The sequence below is a fragment of the Peromyscus eremicus genome, chromosome 19, assembly GCF_949786415.1.
Source record: "Peromyscus eremicus chromosome 19, PerEre_H2_v1, whole genome shotgun sequence".
NCBI lineage: Eukaryota > Metazoa > Chordata > Mammalia > Rodentia > Cricetidae > Peromyscus > Peromyscus eremicus.
This window is the reverse complement of record NC_081435.1, coordinates 76,188,932-76,211,235: the sequence shown is the minus strand read 5'-3', so window position 1 is coordinate 76,211,235 and position 22,304 is coordinate 76,188,932. Positions and strand designations below refer to the sequence as shown.

At 37.8% G+C, this 22,304-nt stretch overlaps 1 protein-coding gene across 1 annotated transcript in view; it reads left to right on the top strand.

Annotated features, from left to right (window-relative positions):
- Positions 1–21,365, top strand: part of Dok6 (docking protein 6) — a 391,510-nt gene extending 370,145 nt beyond the window's left edge. The window contains exon 8 of the mRNA XM_059246053.1: positions 21,038–21,365. Within this exon, the coding sequence (XP_059102036.1) occupies positions 21,038–21,177 (140 nt within the window). The 3' untranslated portion in view covers positions 21,178–21,365. The remainder of the gene's footprint in view (positions 1–21,037) is intronic.
- The last annotated feature ends 939 nt before the right edge of the window (positions 21,366–22,304 follow it).

Here is a 22,304-nt window from a genome sequence, read left to right as displayed (position 1 = left end):
CCATTTCATACACATGCGCACACACTTCTGTTTTCTCTGTCCATTCATCTCATATTCCTTTATCTTAGCTATTGTGAGTAACCTTCAGCCCACAATCACAAGAACCAACTAGTTTCCTACACTAAAATCCACATGAGAACCCCAAATTGCAGGAACCCGAATGAGAAAAACTCAGAGTTTTCAAGTTTCTGCTACACAGGTTTGTAAATATACAAATTTTATTTCTGCTACATAGATTTATATATTTATACAAACTTCATGTGAATATTTTTAAAATAGTAATGTCAGTGGGGAGCAAGAGGCAAAATGCAATGAACAAAATTACAAGGCGTTGGTGAATTTTTTCCAATAATACACACTATAGTCCATTTCAAGCAAATATCAAGCTACTTCTGTGCACAGAATTGAGTTGTGGGGTGCAAAGGTCAACACAAAGAACTCAAGGTGGAGAAGACATCTAGCATTAAGCGTACTAATTTTATATATATACACACATATATATATATATATATATATCCATTCAGAAATAGCAAGTCATTTTAAACAATAAACTTAAATATGATGTTTCAATGTGAACAGCATTGAAACCCATTATTATTCAACAAAATAGTGAAATCATTCAAAGTTTCTAAACATCAGAATGACAGAAACATAAACCATTTAAATACATTATCACTTTTTTGTGTGAATAAAACCAAGGTTTTGCCATGATATGGAAATTAAACATAGTGGTTAGCAATAGTCTAGAATTAGGAGGTAAGGCACAGGATTGAAAGCAAGCGTGACTCCTCACTTGCTGCTCCAATCCTCTACACCCACTTCCTCAGGTGGGCCACCATTTCTCTGCTCACCGTGGTACTTCTTAAAACACTGCAGATCCAAAACTCTCAGTGTCTGCCATCTTTCAGTTCAACTGTTACAGGGCACAGAAAGAAACTCAACAAAAACTCTCTGACAGGACACCTATTCAGCAGTGAGTCATCCTCTGAATGTTAACCATCCCAGCTTATAAGCTATTTACCCTTCAATTACTTTATTTTCTACCTTTCAAAGGGCCCTATTGTCGTAGAGCAATAGTATCTTAGAGCAATTGAGGAGAGCAGCAAATCTCTAAGAACAATTTACCACATTCAGAATGAAAACGTGCTTCACTCTTTTTAACAATGGTTCAAACAGGATAAAAGCTTGGTTCTAAAAAACCACAGGAATCATTCATTTTCTCTGCTTTGTGTTGCTACTAAAATAAATGTTTCTTTCCTGTGAAAAATCAAATGAGCTCTCTGATTTTTTTTCTTGTTTCATCTTTTTGTTGAGAGCTTGCTATTCTTTAAAAACATCATCTAAAGAACAGATAGTCTCTCCAACAAGACAATACTAGCAACAACAACAAAATCTATTTTCTTTACAAGAGATAATTTAAACATCTCTTCTGAGGTGCCTGAGCTAATATGTACTGGAAATTACTTGGGATTAATAGTCCATTTCAATCCTGCAGATTTAAGTGATAAAAATGCCACTTAACTCATTTTTTATTCTCTAGGAAAAAAAAAAAAACCAACAACAAAAAAAAAAAAAAAAAAAAAAAAAAAACCACTGTCCGTATTCATTCATTGTACCTTGTATCATGGAGTTAGTTATTCAGCTCTCTGTATGAAACCATCCAATATGTCACTGCTGTGTAAATTACCTAAGTATGGTGCTTATTTCAGATCTAGGAAAGATTTCATTGCAACTTAATACAGCCTTACTAAATGGGTAAATGTAAAATCCTCCAAATTTTGAAACATCTTCCTTTAGCATTAGAATCATAAATATCATGATTTATTATTATTGTCAATGACACCTTTGAGATTATATTCTACATGTGATGTTGGAAGTTAAATCCCCACCATTTTATGGCTGCTAGTAGAATCTCTGAGACATGTATGACAGATACACCCAACCATTTACTATTCACAACTTTGTTACTAACCATCAGCAACTGTAATGATGTTCAAAGCTCCATTACCACTGGGTGACATTAAGAGGAGCCAGGTGGCCCAGTACAGGAAGTAAAATATGTTATAGGTGTGCAACCCAAAATTTGAGACACCTCTACATTTTATATCTAACTTCATGCATGTTCTCAGAACAGATATTATATTTCTTATACTATAAGAACCAAATCTAAATCTTTGACTTCTATAAATACCCTTAAAAAGATTTAGAAAAATGATAATTGGTGCCTTTGCTCAGAAAACATGCAGAGGTGCAAAGGACCCACAGAGCTGTCTACCAGCAAGCTTCAATAGCATTGTCTTGTTTCCTCATTTTCTCACCAAATGCATTTCCATTTTAATTTTTAAAATACCTTAAACTGCAGCTGGGTGGTGGTGGCGCCCACCTTTAATCCCAGCACTGGGGAGGCAGAGCCAGGCAGATCTCTCTAAGTTCGAGGCCAGCCTGGTCTACAGAGTGAGTTCCAGGAAAGGCACAGATAAACCCTGTCAGGAAGAAAAACAAAAAACAAAAAACAACAACAAAAAACTTAAATTGCTAGCATTGCTGAAGAAGTCATTGTGAGAAACTGGAAACAATCATGTCCTTTCTTATTCTTATCAGAGTTGATAGGGCCAAAGCCTTCGCCCTGATAGTGTTAGCAGGCTAGGCTCAGCCACCTATCCTCAACAGACCAATGAAAGATACAGGTTGTCTTAGTTAGGATTTCTATTGTTGTGAAGAGACATTATGGCCATGGCAACTCTTATAAAGCAAAACATTTAATTGGGTTGGCTTACTTACAGTTCACAGGTCTAGTCCATTATCATCATGGCAGGAAGCAAGGCAGCATGCAGTCAGACATGGTGCTGGAGCTGAGAATCCTTACATCTTGACCTAAAGGCAACAGGAAGTAAAGTGAGACACGGGGTGGTATCTTGAACATATATGAGACCTCAAAGTCTACCTCCACAGTGGCATACTTCTTCCAACAAGGCTATACCTACTCCAACAAAGCTATACCTCCTAATGGTGACACTCTCTTTGGGGACCATTTTCTTTAACACTGTCACACAGGTAATGGTGAAAATCAAAGGAGGAAATTTATTCAATTTGACCAAATTAGGAAAAGTAATATCTAAAGAGGTCCAGTGACACCTTCTCTGGTTCGTGTTTGGGGTCTTAACTAATGTTTAGGTTTAAATAGAGGGCAGGAGGTATACACAGCTAAACCTTGGTCAAGGAATGGTCTTATCCATCACTGACCCATCATTGTTTATACTCAGGCCAACCCCAAACACTGGTCAGATAAGTTGAGTCTTTCCTCTCACTGGCATCAGGCTTTAGCATTTTCCTTGTTCCAGAATGAACGTCCTAGGTTTCCTGGTTAGTTTTATGTCAACCTTATACAAACTAGAGTCATTGGGTAGAGGAAAGTTGTTTTCCCCTTTTGTTGTTTTCACTCTTTTGCAGGGCCAACCACTCAGCTCCCAAATAAATAACACACAGTGGCTTATTCTTAATTATAAATGTCCAGCCTTAGCTTGGCTTGTTGCTAGCCAGCTTTACTTAGATTATCTTGTCTAGCTTTTGCCTTTGGGCTTTTACCTTTCTCTATTTCTGTGTACCTTTCATTATTTCTTACTCTGTGGCTTACTGTGAAGCTGGGTGGCTGGCCCCTGATCTCCTCCTCCTCCTCTCTCATTCCTTCTGCTCTCCTCCCAGATTTCTCCTATTAATTCTCTTGGCCTGTCAGCCCCTTCCATCCTTTTTTCTGCCTTGCCATTGGCCATTCAGTTCTTTATTAGACCATCAGGTGTTTTAGACAGGCACAGTAACACAGCTTCACAGAGTTATACAAATGCAACATAAACAAAACTAACACACCTTAAAGTAATATTCCCCAACAAAACTCAAGTGAGAAAATTCCTCCACAAGACTAGACTGTGGGCAAGCCTGTGGGTTTTTTTTTTATCAGTGATTTTTCTTGATTAATGATTGATATGGGAGGGCCCAGCTCACTGTTGGCATTGCCACCCCTAGGTTCTATAAGAAAGCAAGCTGAACATGACATAAGGAGAAAGTAAGTAAGTAGCACTCCTCCATGGTATCTGCATGTTTCTGCCTCTGGGCTCCTACCTCAAGTTCCCTCAGTGGTAGAGTTTGACTTGAGAGTTGTAAAGCAACAAACCCTTTCCTTTCCAAGTTGCTTTTGATGATGGTGTTTTAAAACAGCAGTAGAAACCCTAAGAGACTAGAAAAATTCTAATTCCTTGAATATCATTGTTTCTGTCGTCTGATAGCCAAGGGAAGAGCACAAGTGACTCTGTAGAGTATCTTCATTCCTGTTACAACTGTTACAATATTTAAACTTATAACACATATCAGATAATCCCATTTGGTTTGTGCTATGATTTAAAATTTCATTAAAAAAAAAAAAAAAAAAAAAAAAAAAAAAAAAAAAAAAAAAAAAACACATTGCTATTCCCCATTAGCCAGGGCCAGGTCCCATCATTTAATTGCTTTGATTCAACATGTAATTTTTATGATCAAAGGTATGGAAAGCCAGATGTGAGGCTGCTTCATTCCCTGCATGTTCCATTTTTCTGTGCACACAGGACTGAGCTGTCACATGCATTTTTCATAGTTTTAGTCATTAATATTTATTGAGTGCAGTGTGCCTGGCATTACACAAGACTGCAAAACACAAAGGTAAATAAGCTTCCTCTTCTCATGCTTAAGGGAGAAGATACTCGAGAGATAAGAGATAAAACGAGGTTTGTACCAGATGCTAAAAGAACACAGGAGGGTGTGGCCCTCCACTCAGGCTGGAGAGTCAGGCTTCCTAGGTGACAGTTTTTTACACTCAATCTTAGCCAAAAGATGGAAAAACAACCTTTTATATATTTGCATTTACTTGTATGTTTATGTGTGTGTATGCAGAGGTGTGTGTGTATGTGTGTGTGTGTGTGTGTGTGTGTGTGTGTGTACAGATTGCTCATATTAAGGTCAGAGAACAAACTTTGTATAGTAGGTTCTCTCTTTGCATCATCTATGTTCACAGAACCAAATTCAGGTTATTGGATGTCTTAGTTTTTGTTCTATTATTGTGATAAAACACCACAACGAAAAGAAACTTGAGGAGAAAAGTGTTTCTTTGACTTAAGCTTGAACACATCCCTGTTCATCATTAAAGGAAGTCAGGAAAGGAATTCAAACAGGGCAGGAACCTGAAGGCAAGAGCTAATAGAGCCATGGAGGAGCGCTGCTTACTAGGTTGCTCAGCCTGGTCTCTTATAGAATGCAGGACCAACAACCAAGGGTGGCCCCATTCACATCAATCACCAATTAAGAGAATGCCCTACAAGCTACCACACAGCCTGATCTTATGTGGGCATTTTCTCAACTGAGACTCCCTGCTCTCAGATAACTCTAGTTTGTGTCAAGTTAAATAAAACTAGCCAGCACACCAGACTTGGTAGCAAGTACCTCTACCCAATGGATGGCCTTGCTAGTCCTTGGTGTTTTTTTTTTTTTCTTTTTTTGCATCTCACTAATTAACCATGGCTGGCCTTCATTCCCCTCTTCTAAATGAATTCCTAAGGAAAAGTGGAGACTTTAGCTTGGTGAGAGCTAAAAAGTTCAGGTGAGTATGAGACAGAAACTGGAAAAAGACAAGAGTAGAAGAGTAAGCACATTTCAATTTATAAAAACCCTTAGTTGGTATACACAAGCACACACACACCACATCACTTCATACACATATAAACACATACACACACATACAATAAATAGATGTTCATACAAATATATGACAGAATGGGTTGAAAGTAACAATTTGCTTAGAAGAGAGCCCAGACACAATTAACATAAACTATTATTTCCATAGCAAATACAAATTTTTAACATAGATTTTGCTAGAGAAGTAGAATTTATAGCTAAAAATACCCCCAAAGTTATGTTTCTAACAGTACTTACAACCCGATTATGTTAGGGAGTTTTCACTCTCCCTAAAGAGGTATTGGAGTAGTAGTAGCCTGATGTACATAATTACATTGAGAATACATTAACCTTAGGTGGTAAGTTTGATAAGAAAAACAATTGGATATCTTAAATCTTAGCAATAAGCCTAATGATAAAGTTAAGGTAAAGACAACGTGAAGGAAATGTGTGGACCAGGGAGGAGCTAAGGAGGTAGACACTACAGGGCTCAATGACTGACAGCATGACAAGAGGTGATGGCAAGGCCGGGAGACGAGAGATCCCCCAGGCATGAGACATAACTTCAGGGATGCTGTGTGCATCCCCACAATAGTGAGTGTGGAAGGAAGGGCACACAATAGAGAAGAGTCATGGATTCATCTGTGATGTATACGTTCTTGGTAACTGCCAAGTTCTTGTTCCCTGATCATGCTTTGTTATTCATTTGATGAAAGCCAAAGTAGAGAAATATGACTGTTTCCTTCATTTCAAAAACCTCTCCTTCTTTGCCAATAGCTGATAAAAGAGTGGTACTATTGTACAATTTCCAGCTGACACACTTGCCCTGCCCAGTTCTTACAGCAGCAAGGCATCCTGTTGGTTTTAAATACAGCGCTTTTACCGTACAAGGAAAGGTCAGAGGCACAACAAAACTCAGTATCAGAGGTTTATTAGGAGGAAGAGGGGACAGAGGAGAGTGTGGCCAGGCCTGGGGCAGAGACACGTGTATGAGAGAGAGAGGGGGGTGGGGGAGGAAAGAGCAGAAGAGAGGGCAGGGGTCTGTGTCCGGCTTTAAGGATTCCCTTGCACATGCGCAGGTTGTTGGTTTTTGGCACTCTTACCCTGCAAAGAAAAGTCACAAAACATGACAGAATCCACTAACAAGAGTTTTATTAAGATAAGGGAGAGGGACAGATGTGCACAGGCCTGCGGAAAGACACGTGAGTGAAGGGGGACTGGGAATCATGGCACCGGCTTATAAAGGCTGGGCTGCGCCTGTGCACACAGGCCCATGTGGCTATTCTACACATGAGCATAGATCACGTGGTTGTGTTGTGCACTTTACCCAATGCGTAAAGCCATGGTCCTGGGTCATGGGAGACATTTGACCCGGAAATGACTAGAAATGACTAGGTCCCGCCAGGCATTCGCGACCAACTGTGAAGGTGTGTTGTGAATTAGTATCACAGGTGGGCTTATGGAGCTACGCCACACATGTGCTGATTGTGTGACATGCTACGTTCATTTGTGAAATCATGCAGCACACTGATGACATAAAACCCCTTACTTAGCTACTGAACTGTGCATGCACAGTCATAAAGCTGGAGTGGCAGAATCCTAACACATCTGTCCTCTGTTCTTTGGAGAAAGTTTTCTCCATAGTAAATCAAAGATCCAGAAAAAAAAATGAAATATAGTGATTAAGCCTATCAGGCTTTGCTCTATCTACTGGTTTATTTATGTTCTCAACCATCACAATTTTAAGGCAATTAAACTACAGATATAGTTACAAAATCAGGACTCGATATTAAGTCTATGGCATCTCAAATTATGTTCTGTGTCACTTTCCTGTATTTCCCATACAGTTTCTGTTAAAGTTCAAAAAATGATACTGTTTTACCATCTCAATTTTATTGCTAATCCAGCTTGGAACCAGTATACGTGTTCTGCATAAAATTAAGAACAGTGCCAATGATTAACTCTGACATATAATATGTTTTAACATTATGTTCTGCTATGAGCTGCAGGAATGTAGTAGGAATTCAGCTGAATATGGTAAAGCTAATAGCTTGAAGAAGCTAAGGGCCTTCCAGAGGATTAAGCCAAATCTCAAGGAGTATTTGGTGTTATTTGACTTTTAATATATCATCTGTCTTCTGCTGTGAATTTCATGTGTGTTCATAACTTCCCCAAGTACTTTTAATGGTGTATTTTACCTGAAATTCTTCTCAAGCATCCTAGGCAAAACTGGCAAACAGTCTCCTGACGTAAACACCCTTCCAGAGACTCCACTTAGGAGATAGGCACATAGCTTTGTTTCTTGTGCAAATGAAGCTCAGACCCTCCTTTCCCTCACAGCCATAATGGCATTCCAGAGCAACTGACTCAGAAGGAAAGGGCTTTTTGCATACCAGATGCAGTGTAGCTATGAGGCAGGCTTCCTAGCTCCAAGCACAGTTACCTTGTCCTGCCAGTATATGGTGGCACAGGAAAATAGAGGCAGTTTTATTTTAGTGACTTATAGACTCTTTTACCTAATCACCTGTAAGATTGTAGTTTGAGCACATTTATGGCAGACTCCTAACGTTTCCCCTAACTATTTTTAAGAATATATTTTGAGCACATAAATTCCCCTTCTGGCTTATGTCAGGCCTTATCTGACCCCCACTTCCTCTATTCACTCCCCTTTTGGGTTGCAAATGAAGCTGGCTCTTGTAGGGAGGGACCTTGGAAGCTTTGCATGGTATTGGAAGAGTCAGGCTGCTGGTAGGGCTGAGACCAATTCCAGCGGAGGAACAGAAAGGAACCAAGATGAAGATGAGGACGAGGCCAAACAGTCTCGTTAGGAGTCTGCCTAGCTTAGTTAGAACTAGGACAGGACAGGAGGAAAAGGGACAGAGAGGAGCAGAATGTGAAAGCAGAACAGTAGAGAGAGAACTGGCTCAGAAAAATAAAGCGAATGAACTGTTTCATGTACATAGATTCATTTAATATCGTCAAAGATTAGACTATCAGCTGCTCGTAGATTCTTCCCAGACCCTGGGAAAGGCTATCGAGGGACTGGACTCCACATAGTCCCCATTAATGTTCTATTTTTTGAGATAGGACTTGAATTCACTATATCATAAACACCTGTGACCACCTCCCAGGACTATAATTACCAGCTACACCACTATGCCTGATTTATAGATTATGTTCTAATAAATAACTGTGTCTTATAAAATTAAAAAAAGAAAACTAATGGATACAACTTCCATAGTTATGAAAGGGAAATAAAACAGTCCTTTGGGAGAAAATTTTTTTCTTTCATTAGTGTACAAATAATTCAGATTATTCTACACACGTTTTAGATCATGTTATAGTGTTACATAAAAAGTAGTTACCATCCCTACTGTTCACCTTTAACTCTAAAATATATCTCCAAAATTATATTATTTTTCCTGGTTCTTGCTCTATAGGATAGAACTTTGTCAGATACACACGTGCATACACACAAACACAAGACTGACAAGAAATACATATTTTTTAATGTATATGTTAAATATTTGCAAAGTTAAGAAGGAATTTGTGATTATCCCAATGTTTCCTGGATCTTAGAAAAATCAGTCTAATAAGTTATTAAAAGCTAAGTTCTGGCCAAACTCCTACTCTAAGAATTGATTTTAATAATCATATTAACAAACTTTTAGAACCAGTGAGATGAACAATCCAGAATTCATCATGTTATGCAAATTTTAAAGTGGAACTTGTAATTTTTGTTTAGTTTTCAGGCTAAGTGTGAACTTTGACCTCATTCTGTGGCAGTATAAAAATGTGCTGCATTATTTGAAAATCTGAAGGTGTTTTTGTTTGTTTGGTTGGGTTTTTTTTGTTGTTTTTTGTTTTTTCGAGACAAGGTTTCTCTGTGTAGCTTTGCGCCTTTCCTGGAACTCGCTTTGGAGACCAGGCTGGCCTCAAACTCACAGAGATCCACCTGCCTCTGCCTCCCAGTACTGGGATTAAAAAGGTGTGTGCCACCACCGCCCAGCCTGAAGGTGTTTTTAAACAGTGTCCTGATGTTTCATTTAGACTGACTTTCTGAAAATCCATCCTCATACAAATTTACTTAAATTTGACAATTCTGCATATAGCATTATCATCATAAGTCAAATTCAAGCATATATTGTGTGAGATGTTTATTTGCAGCAAACAGCATTTTCCAGTTACTTATTAATTGCACTTTTAAGGATCCTTAGCTGATATGAATTCTCTTGTTCTTAATTTGTATGACCTTAATGTGATGTCTCAGTAAATGTATTAAACAACTGAGTATAGTGTTCAGGTCTCTATCTGAACTTGGTATATTTATAATGATAGATAATTCCTGGATTGCTGAAACTGCCAATATGCTCCCAAATGAAACTCAATATATAAGAAAATATACTTTATTTTTACTCTACTCAAATTTTATAAATAACCCTTTGAAAATGATGACAAAATATACTTTTAAAACCATTTGAATTATCACTGTGGGTAATTTGCCATTCCTTTTGTTCAACACCAACGGATTTTCATTTCATGCATTCTGTACTCATGTTGTTCAACTTAAAATATTCCTTTTTAACATTTGCCACTTTATTGGCTGCTGTAGACTGTTTTTAAAGCCTATAATTATTCAAATGGCTTCTCCATCTGCTAATAGTAAAGAGTTAAGCTAGCTTTCATAAAGAGATCACAGTTGTAGAAAATTAATATCCTGGTAGGTAATTATAAGAATTAGAATATAAGACAAATTTAATGCAAGCAACAAGAATAAATGGATGTTACATCAACCAGAAAATTTATAAAACTATTTTGTTATGAAAAATGTATGAAATGGTTATTAAAATGTAATTCTAGTTTAATAAATCAAAACATCTTTAGTAGTACTAAAGCTACATTGTATCTGATATTTGTCAGTATCTTAATGTTTTTAAATCACCAGTCTAACTATGACTGAGTGCTACATAAAACTAATTTGAATATTTTATACAATTTTTAAATATCTGAGTAAGGAATATTCAGATATCCACCTGTGAGATAAGTCAAAAACTTCAATGATAACAGCAATATTAGTAATAGCAGTAAATATTTATTTCTGTATGTCTGCACATTAAAGACAAGAAACAGTAGGAAATAAAGATGAGAAAGCTGTTACAAGTTTAAATTAGAAGGTACAATTTTTCTGCAATTTTGTTAAGTTTGGAAGAAAAGGTTAAACAAAAACCCACAACAAAGTCAGGCAACAAAGAATATGAAACTGGACTCTAATATTACAAATACAGTATTCATTTTAAACAACAGAGAGTCCAGGAAAAATGAGAGGGATAAAAGAAAGAGTAATTCAGAAATATTTAAAACACTATGAGTTATATCTATGACCAGCCTGGTAAGACACATCCACTGGTTCAATAGTGGCATTAACTATCATGAAGTAACCAACTACTTTCTGCTTGGATTTATGGTGCACTCCATAAAGTATAACCCGTATCAGGCCCATTACTAGGACCAAGAACCTGTAACCAGAGATGTTATAGGTCCTACTGAAGAGCTTATTACTACTAACTACTCTGCTAAATAGGTATAGTTTTAAACCAACTCCTAATGACTTATTTTACCCACTGATTAGTTCAGCCCTCATCAGAGAAGCTTCCCTTTGCATTAGATGGTAATTAACACAGAGACCCACAACTGGTCAACATATAGAGAATAAGAGATTGCAAAATGCTCAGCCCTAAATGGAATACCAATATCATACTCTCTTCTCCCAGGGTTCAGGAATCATTGTGGAAGATGAAGCAGAAAGACTGTAAGAGCCATAGGTAGTGGAAAGTAACTGGTGTTTTCTGGACTCAGCAGGGTATTCTCATATATGAACTCACAGTAGTTACATGAGCATGCACAACTGTGCAGGCTCGGATCAGACAAAATTCCAACATGAGGAAAGAAGGTGGGCACAAATCTCGCCTCAAGCTAAGGAGATATTGGTAGTTAATAGCTTCTCAGAGAGTGAGACCCCTAGTGGAATGATCATCTTCAAGTAAAGATCACATAATCAAGACCATGCAGCACAAACTATATTTGATGGGTTTAAAAAAAAAGTCAGTATACTTATTGTCTCTGCTCTTTGTGTATTAGCATATGGTAATTAGCTATCAGCCTGCACAGCGTGTTAGCGCAGTACGTATTCTATTAGTAGGAACTATTATAAACACCATCACAATACTGAGAAACTTGAGGGACCTGGGTAGTTAGGGAGCATTAGGCACACCAAGGGAATAAGTCGTAAAGCTAGATCCCAGACCAAGTAGTCTTTCAAACTCATACCCCTGGCCACTACACAATAAGACACACTTAATGTAGAACATGAAGTAAATTCCCCAGCAGTTCAAGAGCAAAAGAGAAAAAAGAATTTAATGCAAATATTGGAAAAATGTAAAGGAAAGGGTTTAATATTCTTGTAAAGAGAATAATTTTATTGACCTAAAACCCAGAAAACTCAAACAGATCTATTTTTAAAAATGTAGTTTTAGGCACTTTGTGTGATAAAAGGAAGTTAACAAAACAAACGATGGAGTTAGAGAAATGGTTCCACAGTTAAGAGCATTTGCTGCTCTTCCAGGGGCCTTGAAGTCTGTTCCTAATACCCAAGTTGGATCTGACACCCTCTTCTGGCCTCTGTAACTCTCACACACACTTGGCATACTCACAGTGACACATACAGACACTTAAATATATTTTTAAAAAACTCTATACACCAATGAGATATATATGTAAGTTCTCATACTTAAACTTTGGAAAAGTAGGTAGGACTTCTGGGGAGAGAGAAAGGATGCAGGGAAGAAGAGAGACAGGAGACAGGCACCAAGTCAGTCATACAATACAATGGAGAGGTAACTGAGCCATGCGGCAGAATGTAGATTAAAAAAATAACAGTCAATTAAGTTATAAGAGCTAGTTGGGGACAAAACTAAGCTAAAGGCAAAGCTTTCATAATAGGCCTCTATGTCATTATTTGTGGGCTGGTGGTCTAAGAAGGTCCAGAAAGCTTACCACATTGTATGCAGTCTTAAACTGTATTTTATTACCTCACAAACAGGTACAAATAACCCAAAGAGAAAGGGCAGGAAAATGCTAACCTATTTTCAACATCATTTATATCTTAAAACTAGTGAATGATGAGAGTGCCTCTGAAAAGCAAAAATGTCATCTATTGGCTCTACGGACTAGATATGGTTTGAGTGTGTCACTCAGGTTCAAATGTTGGACATTTGGTCCAAGATGTGATGATGCTAAGAAACGGTGGGACCTTTAGCAGCAGAGCCTATGAGGTCATTAGATCAGGGAGGACACACCCTTGGAAGGGATTAACATGATTCTTGTAAGGCTCCAGTGTGTTTCTGCCTTCCCATGTGATCACTTGTGTATACAGTTCTGTCCTGAACACCACCTGCCACATTACAGCCAAGGAGATCCTCAACAGATTTGGTGTTATGCTTTCTGTATTTTCAGTCTCTGGATCAGTGAGTTAACTCTCTTTTCTTATAAAGCATATTGTCTTGGGTATTTTGTATAGTCACAGACAATAAGATAATATACTTTGCTATCTCTTGATTCATTTTACTTTTTAGATTTTATATGTGCTGAATTGTGCCCTTTGAAAATATATAGTGCTGTGGAATGTTCTGTATGGCAAATGTGTTGCTCTGATTGGTCAATAAATAAAACACTGATTGGCCATTGGCTAGGCAGGAAGTATATGCGGCACAAGGAGGAGAATAAAGCTGGGAAGTGGAAGGCTGAGTCAGAGACACTACCAGCCGCCACGATGACAAACAGCATGTGAAGATGCCGGTAAGCCACGAGCCACATGGCAAGGTATAGATTTATAGAAATGGATAAATTTAAGCTGTAAGAACAGTTAGCAAGAAGCCTGCTATGGCCATACAGTTTGTAACCAATATAAGTCTCTGTGTTTACTTGGTTGGGTCTGAGCGGCTGTGGGACTGGCTGGTGAAAGAGATTTGTCCTGACTGTGGGCCAGGCAGGAAAACTCTAGCTACAATATAGGTTAAATTTCCAAACCCCTCATGAGAATGCCATTGGTGGAAGAACCTTTAAAGAGCAAATTGAGGTAAAATGAGGTGTTATGGGTAGGATTCACCAAGTCAATGGATCTCCTCAAAAATAAAAGTGGTGAATTTAAACATGTACATACAGAATAAAGATCATATGAGAACACAGCAAGAATGTGGACAGTTGTAATTCCAGTAAAGAAGCCCACTTCTTGAGGAGAGTGACCTCAGAAGACACCAACCCTCACCTTGGTCAGGCTGCAGCACCAAAAATTGAGACTATGAACTACTGTGGCTTGAGTCACACATGCTGAAATATTTTTAGGGCAACCTTAGCAAATAGGATATAGCTTTATTATTTGAATGAGTTTTGTTCTTTCATAGTTACTTCATTATCTTACAGGCACTTAGGTAAAGTTTTAGGAGCTGAATCGTAAAAATGACATTTGACTGATTGTCTTCTGATAAAGTGAGATATGTTTCTAAAAGAGCCTCTGTGAGGAAGTGGAACAAAATATTAGAGGCAATGCCTTGGCTTCTGTTTGTTAGGAAAATAAGTTGTGATACCTGCCCTACCAAATGTTTGAGGAGTTGTTAAACATCTATAGACCTAATTTAGTTTATCTACATGTAAAATGAAAATATGAATCATTGTATAAGTCACCCATTTGTTGCTATCATGCAATACCTGACAAAGGAATTAACAGGAGGAGAGTTTATTTGATGCATGGTTTTAGCATGAATCCTATTTGGTCTTAATAATAAAAACCCAGAGCCAGATATTGGGGTAAATGCTCACTCCTTTATTGATCTTTCAGCATTTACCCCATTATCTGGCTCTGGGTTTTTATTATTAAGACCAATTACGAGTCATGCCACACATGGTTTCAAAGGTTTCAGCATGTAATCAACTGTCTCCATTGTTTTTAGGCATAATTCAAGGCAGAAATATCACAGCAGAAAGCCATATTGAAGGAAGGGTTTTTTTTTTGTTTTTGTTTTTTTGTTTTTTAATGCTCACTTTTCAGCAGCATGAAGGAATAGCGACCAGAGATAAGGTATATTCTTCAAAGGCATAGCCCATTGACCTACTTCTTCTCTTAGGATCACTTCCCAAGAGCCCATTAAGCTATTAAATTAACAATGAGTTCAGTCATTCATGAAATTAGCATCCTTAATTTTAGAATGTTAATTTCATCAATGACTGAGTCACTCCTCAAAAGCATCAACAGCTAGGGACCCAACCCTTAGCACAGTAGCCTTTTAGGGGACACTTGATATCTTTATCACCATACAGTTACCCAGAGCAACAGTAGCAATAGAATATGTATAGATATATGAGGAGATTTATTAAGAATTGGGAGTTGTTTTGTTGTAAAAAAGGGAAATCTTTTAATATGGGATCTGCAAGCTGGAAACTCAGGGAAACCAGTAACATAATTCATTGAAAATCTTAAAGCCTGAGAATCAAGAATCCTGTGTCCAAAAAACAGGAAAGATAGGCACCTCAGCTTAGAGAATTTGCCTTCATTCTCCCTTTTACTTTATACAGATGACTAGATGATGTCCATCCACATTGATGAGAGAAGATCTTGTTTGCATACCTACTGAGTATCTTAGAGAACACCTCCACAGATATAATAGGAAATAGTTATAGTGTTCTTCAGTCCTGTCAGAATGACAAATCATACATAATCTCTCCTTCTCAAGTTGATAGGATGACTTTTAAGCACAGAATTTCTGTGATACTTGGCACACATCTCTATGAAATTCGTACTCAATGAGCAGCAGTTTTTATAATTTTCTTCTAAACCATTCTTACAGATTAAACCAATTATCATTTCCCCATTGGATCAAATATACTGAACCTGAGCCCTGATGCACCCTGAAGTTTATTCAAGGTCATAAAGCTACATCCTCGAATCTGCATAAGAATTTCAGAAGCACTCTTAGAGACCACAAAGATCAAGTCAAAAAGAACGCTAGTGTTAATTTCAACTATTAAAAACTGAGTAAAATTCAAATACGGTTTGTAGAAGAAATGTTGGCAATGAATCTTGGCATATCTATGATAACTAATCTCTGTTGGTTAATTATTGAGATATGGTGGAGCTGTAGGTTGTATCTAACTTTAGTGTGGTTTCAACTTTCACCTACTTTTAAGATTAACAGTCACGTATTAACACAGCATAAAACCCTCCTCTGTCACAAGACACTGTGGTAAGTCCACTCAGTCAACCTAGCTCTGAATCATCTGTTCTTCCTTCTACCAACTCCTCTCCTGTCAGGTGCATGGGTGCAGCCTACCCACGCTTGGTGCTAGTGGCTAGAAGGTCCTTGTTAAAGACAATATCTCTCCTGAGTATCCAGCCTCAACTTTTATTAATGCTTTTTTACTCCACATGTTTCCTTCCTCACCAAAGAACTTTCCCAATTCATTTATTGTAATATTAACTTTTATGTTTTATTATTTAAAATAACAACACCCTTTCAGCTCTTCTAGATTCTAACAACTCTTTTAAGCATATAACTACCAAGTGTCTTCATCAAGGCCTATTCCTTTTACCAACTAGTGTCCAAGAGTTCTATATTTTAGGAATCCTGGCTTGCGTGTAAACAGTTTCCTTTTGAATCTGCATTGAAAATAGACTTGGTTAATAAAAGTAGAAAACCAGATGTCAGTCAAGTTCGGAGAGTTTAGCAAAAACTGCTGATAACATACTTCTTAATTACTGGGAGAAGAGGGCATGATGTCTGCCTTCTTCCTTCCCTCTTCTTGCCTTTTCTGTGTAAGAATCCTAACGCTAGCACTCCAGCTTGGCTGCCATTTTCTACCACATTTGCACTCTTTCCAGTTCATTGCTAGTTGGGGCATTTGGAGATCCAGCAGGGAAGTTTCCTTTTAAAGCAGGCATTCATTGTATCTTTATTGTTATGTGATGCTCTTCAGTTCCCGGAATGATTTTGTTAGAATAAAGCAAATGCCCTAAATAACTCTACACCCAACTTATTATCTTCCTTCTAGAGTGAAACTATGCAGATTAGGTTTGGTGGGTGCACATGCAATTACCATGTCAGAGGGTACTTGAACCCATTGAGTAAATATAGTCAACAACACAATAGAAACGTGGAACATTTGAACAAAATATGATTTTCTACCAAAGCAGACATGACTGCAGCTAGAGGGGAAATAAAAATTCAAAAGTATTTTTTAAATAGACTTATCACTGTTAGCAGATGTGTTGCTTTTAATTTGTAGCACTGTGCAGATGCTCTGAGTGTCTATTCACCTTATCTGTCTGTATGGCCAACTGGGGAAAAACTGACAACATTTCACTAGACTCCTTGTCAACAGGATGAACAGGTCTATTCCACTGAGTTTTTAATTTAAGCCTCACAGTTTATTTTTGTTGTTTTTTTTTCTTTCATCAACACTGCCTAAGGGCATGATTCCAATGAATGCTGAAAAAGGGCTTAATTATTTCTCTCTTTGTTCACATTTATCGTCTCTATCAAACAGCTTTCACATATTCAGTTCTGATTGAGGTATGTTATTTTGTTGATTAACATAATTTGTGAACTGTCTGAAGAAATAGTTGAAGTAAAAGAAAGTCATAAATTAATTTCCAATTAAACCAGAAATGATTCACAGAGGATGTTGAAAAAAATATTGGTGACCTTGAAAGAGAATAATATTCAAAACATATCAAAGTGAGAGGCAGCATATTAAGATGGTAAGGAAATGTGGGTGCTGAGCAGAGAATGATAAGAGTGTGAGCCCACTCTGTACAGAATAAAAGGAAGAAAACTAACATTAAGTACATAACTTCCATTTCTGCTGGCTTTCAACAATCATATGTGTCAACATGTTTAATTTCCATAATACCTGTGGAGAATATGATCTCCTCATGTGGGACAATGAGACCACAAAAGTACAGCAAAATTCAATTTGTTTCTGAAGCCCTTTGTAGTGGTGAAACACACACTGCTCATATTGTGAAGGGGAAGCAGTTTGGGGTGCTGGAGTGATATGTGTAGTTTTATCATCCACTTCTCCTCTGGTTCTACTCAGCATTAGTAGAGCAAACCATTCACTTGATAGTTGTAGTTTGCTCTCCTTGCCTGACCATCTTCCTCAAGGCAGCTGATCAGCTCTGTAAAATCAGGGCCCACCTCTCCAGACATGCTCTTTCATGGAGACTTTTTAAGTAGAACATTGGTAAATGTCCATTTACCAATTACCTGCTTTTTATGCTCAATATTATAGAACTAAAAGGAAAATCCTATGTTCATAGGAAAAGTCCTTATTTTTCAACTTAAGCCTTCACTTTCAGCCCACGAGTAATATGAATTAAAGAGATGCTTCACCTCTCTTTAGATATTTTTTATATTTTAATAGCATTTGCATTGAATCAAGGCCAAGACTGTTCTTTTTTAAGTATCTATTTTGTTTTTACTTATATGCATATATGGGGAGGGCGGCAGGTAAGTGGCCATGAGTGCAGTTGCCCCTGGAAGCCTTAAGAGGTCATCAGGTCATCTGAAACTGAAGCCACAGGCAATTTTAACTTCCCTGGCATGAGTTCTGGAAACAGAATTTGGGTACCCTGGAAGAGAAGTATACACTCTTAACCACAGAGCCATCTCACGAGCCCTAAGAACATGTTCTTAATACTAGACTTTCTAGTTGCTGTATGCTGATAAACACAATGTTTCTAATTTTAAAAAAAAACTATGAGTTCTCATTAGTCAATGGTAAGATAAAGAGACAAAAATCACACAAAAAAATTTAGTACTTTTTACTACATCAGCTTAGCATCAATATCATGGCAAGATGCTACCTCCTTACAGACCTTCATTAACTGTTCTAGCTAACATTTAGGAAACACCTACTGTCTCAGATGTCTTCCTATGTGTTGATATATTTAGTGCTCATATAAGCAATAGAAAGTGTAGTTCTTCCCCCTGGAACAGTGAGACTCATGGAGACTACCATGGAATCACATTTTACTTTTTATTGAATGACAGCATTTGGCACAAGCTAGCTCAGTGACTTAACACAAAACCACAATATAAGTTAAGTGCCTTTGTTATCATCATCTGATTTCAGATCAAGAAACCAAGAAACCCAGATCAAAGTTATATCTCTTAAAGTTAACTACAAACAAGAAAGTAGCAGAGGCAGTGTGTATGCCTGGTGTTGGCTCTTCTGAGATCCCAACTTTAGCCTTGTAACACTCCCTTAACTTCTCTCCTTTAACTTCTCTCTACCCCATTCCATAACTCCATCTAACATCTCCTGAACACAGCCTCCATTGACCACCTAAGTCTCTGACTTCTCCCCCTTTTCTGCTTCTCTGCTTCATTTTCATATATATATCATCAGAGTCCTCAGGAGGAAAGAGCAGATGCATCCAGTTGAAATTTTAGAATAACTTAATGAAGAGACAGTGTAGAGACCAATAGGAAAAGGTAAAGTAGTTAACGGCAAGTGAGGCAGATGCATAAAACCACGTGTAATGACCCCTCTCCCAAAGCATGAAGACACTAAAGGAGGAAAACAGGGGTAGAGGACTGTGTAAGTGTCCACAATTCAACTTTCAGACCATTTTAGTAGCTATCAATGTATATCAACTTAGTGTAACACCAAGCATAGATTCAGTTATAAGGAAGAACTGTACAAGCAAAAAGTTCAAAAAACTCAAATGTATCTGATAAAAGAGAGACCTCAAGAAGGACAAGAAGAATGCCCCCACTTGTCTTCCTCCAAGATATTCAAGCAACTAGTTTCTAGTTCTTCCCAGTCCCTGGTCAGCAAGACAAGCAGACCAACAAAAAAATTAAAACAATTTCTTGCTAGAAAGCAAGATTTCTCTCTCACATTTTTTTTTTAACATTTAGGCAGTTCTACCAGTTTTAATTAGCCTTTAATTACCCAATTCCTATGGGTTTTCATCCTGGATCTCAAGCTTTCCACACTGCAAGGATATTTTTGGAGTCATCAAGCATGTGGCAATAAAACTGGCTTTGAGCCTATGACATTGCAAAGGACAGGGCCATTGAGGGGGTGTGACAGTAGATGTCCCATGATTCTATATAATCCAGATAGTGTTCTCTGGATTCTTCTCCCAAGAGATCAGCTAAAGCACAAATCAAATTAACTGTGTTTCATCTCTTGAGTACAATATAAACTCTGAAAGGGCAGCACATACAGGATCTATTTTTCTTCTGTCTCAGTAAACCCTTCCTTCCATCAGGTACAAACCACCCTCAAGCACAAAGAATACTGGTTATAAAAAGACTGAGACAACTATTGGAAAGTCTTTCTAAAGCATATATATATATATACTTCTCTCTGCACATTGTGAACATCCTGGCACATTTTAAGCAATCATTAGTGCTTTGGTTTGCATTAGACAATTTTGTATCACAAAGTAGCAGCTAAACAGCCAAATTCGTGAGCAGAATTTTCTTAAGGTATATTTTATATAAGAGTCAACCCTTAAATCACTTTAGTAAACCAAGATATTCATCAGTTACAGAGACTCACAAAGTTCCTGGGAGAAACAGAACCCCTAACCTATTATTGTAAAACCTTTTTGGTAATTGGTTGTTACTGATGAAGGTAAAATCCAAATTGTCTGTTCACAGATGCTTGAAAGAAAGCATTTCATTAGCTTTTGTTTGCAGAAAGTGAGTATAAGGGAAGAGAAATAAAGTAACAGGCTTTCTGTCAGAAATACCTTTCCAAGGGAAGAATTTTCTATTTTTATTTCAAAGGTCGAAGAGAGGAAGGTTGGGAGTTTCAAATATTAGCCTAGCTCTCTGCATGTCCAGAATTTTAGGAAAGATACAGTTGGGAAAAAATATTGATGCCTGAATGTTTTCAACTCAAAGATCAAGACATAAAGCCTGACACAGTGGCACAGACTGTAATCAAAGCTAATTGGGAGTCTGAGGGAGGAGGATCAGAAGTTCAAGATCTGCCTTGGCAGCTTACTAAGATTCAGTCTCAAAATAAAAATTAAAAAAGAGAGCTGGAATAAACACCTTGACTAGCATGTAAGAGGCCCTATATTCAATTCCCAATATTGGATTATAGAAAAAGAATCAAGATACCAAAGCCTAGATTCTTGCCATCTTTCTTATAAGCTTAATGTTAAGGGTTTGAAGTCTTTGATTAGATTTATTTGTTCTGTTTTCTACAGATGCCTTTGCTTCTTCTGATGTGTTTCTTAATACAGATTTCCTTTCCTCCCCTCCAGGTCATGGGTTTGGCTCATCGAAGATGTCCAGGGCACAGACATTTCCCAGTTATGCTCCAGAACAGAGCGAAGAGGCTCAGCCACCATTGTCACGGTCCAGCAGCTATGGATTCAGCTATAGCTCCAGCCTCATTCAATGACACACAGAGGCCATCAGTGACCAGCAAAACAGTCTGCCCTGGACCTGCCATGGGGTCATTTCGCCCCGTGCCTCCTGGAAGATCAATTGCAGTACAAATTAACATTGGTAGGGCCTAGTCCCAACTGGAAGGTTAAAAACTGGAGTTCTGCTTCCTTGATTCAGTGGTTAAGTCCTTTATTTATTGAATTTCTATGGGGGAAATCTATGTTTTACAACAACAAAAAAGAATCCAATAATATGAACACTCATTTAAGTAAGAAAAATTCTTTGTGTCTGACAGTAACAGAAGCCTTGGCACTGGGAAATTTGCCGACTCTAGTTTGTGTCTGGGTGGGAGTCACCGACATTTGTCCTTATTGCTGTGTGCTCCTGTTTGGACACAGGGCCTGTCTTTAAACATAATGATGACCCACTATAAGCTCTGTGGCTTTGTCAGTTTTGACAGAAGCAAATCAAGTAAGCTCTACACATGGCATCTTAACTCTTCATGTAAAGAAGCTCGGTGACAATTAAGGGAATGTGAAATTAGAATATTCCATTAAGAAGGGCCCTGTAGCTCGAGTGTGTGTGTGTGTGTGTGTGTGTGTGTGTGTGTGTGTGTGTGTGTGTAGGATATTGCTATATCCATCTACAGATTAGGATATATCAAATGTTCTGAGAGTGACAGGATATACTCACTTAAATTATTGGAAACTAATTTGTTGTGTTAAAATTTTGTTGACTAGATACTTTTAAAATAGTGCTGTTAGAAAATGAAAATGGCACCCTACTAGCAACTGTATCACACTAGCCCACTCTGATCCTATGAGGGTTATGAGCAGAAACCCAAGAGCAAAGCCTTTTGGCAATAAGGTTACCAGCCCAGCTGCCCTGCATGTTCATTGTGCTGTCTTTCTGGTTGGTGTTGCCTTGTCATTGACTGTTTCTCTCCATGGCTATCCATCTGAGCTACTTGAGAAATTGCAGTAATCTCCAACTCCAGAGAGAGACACCAAAATGTTTGAGAAAGACACAAAGCTACACTTAAAGTGAACTCAGCTATCTTATAGCTAAGAGAAGAACAAATGATACCTGAAAGTAGACGTTAGTGTTTTAAATTGCACAGATGAATTCTTGCAAGGGTCA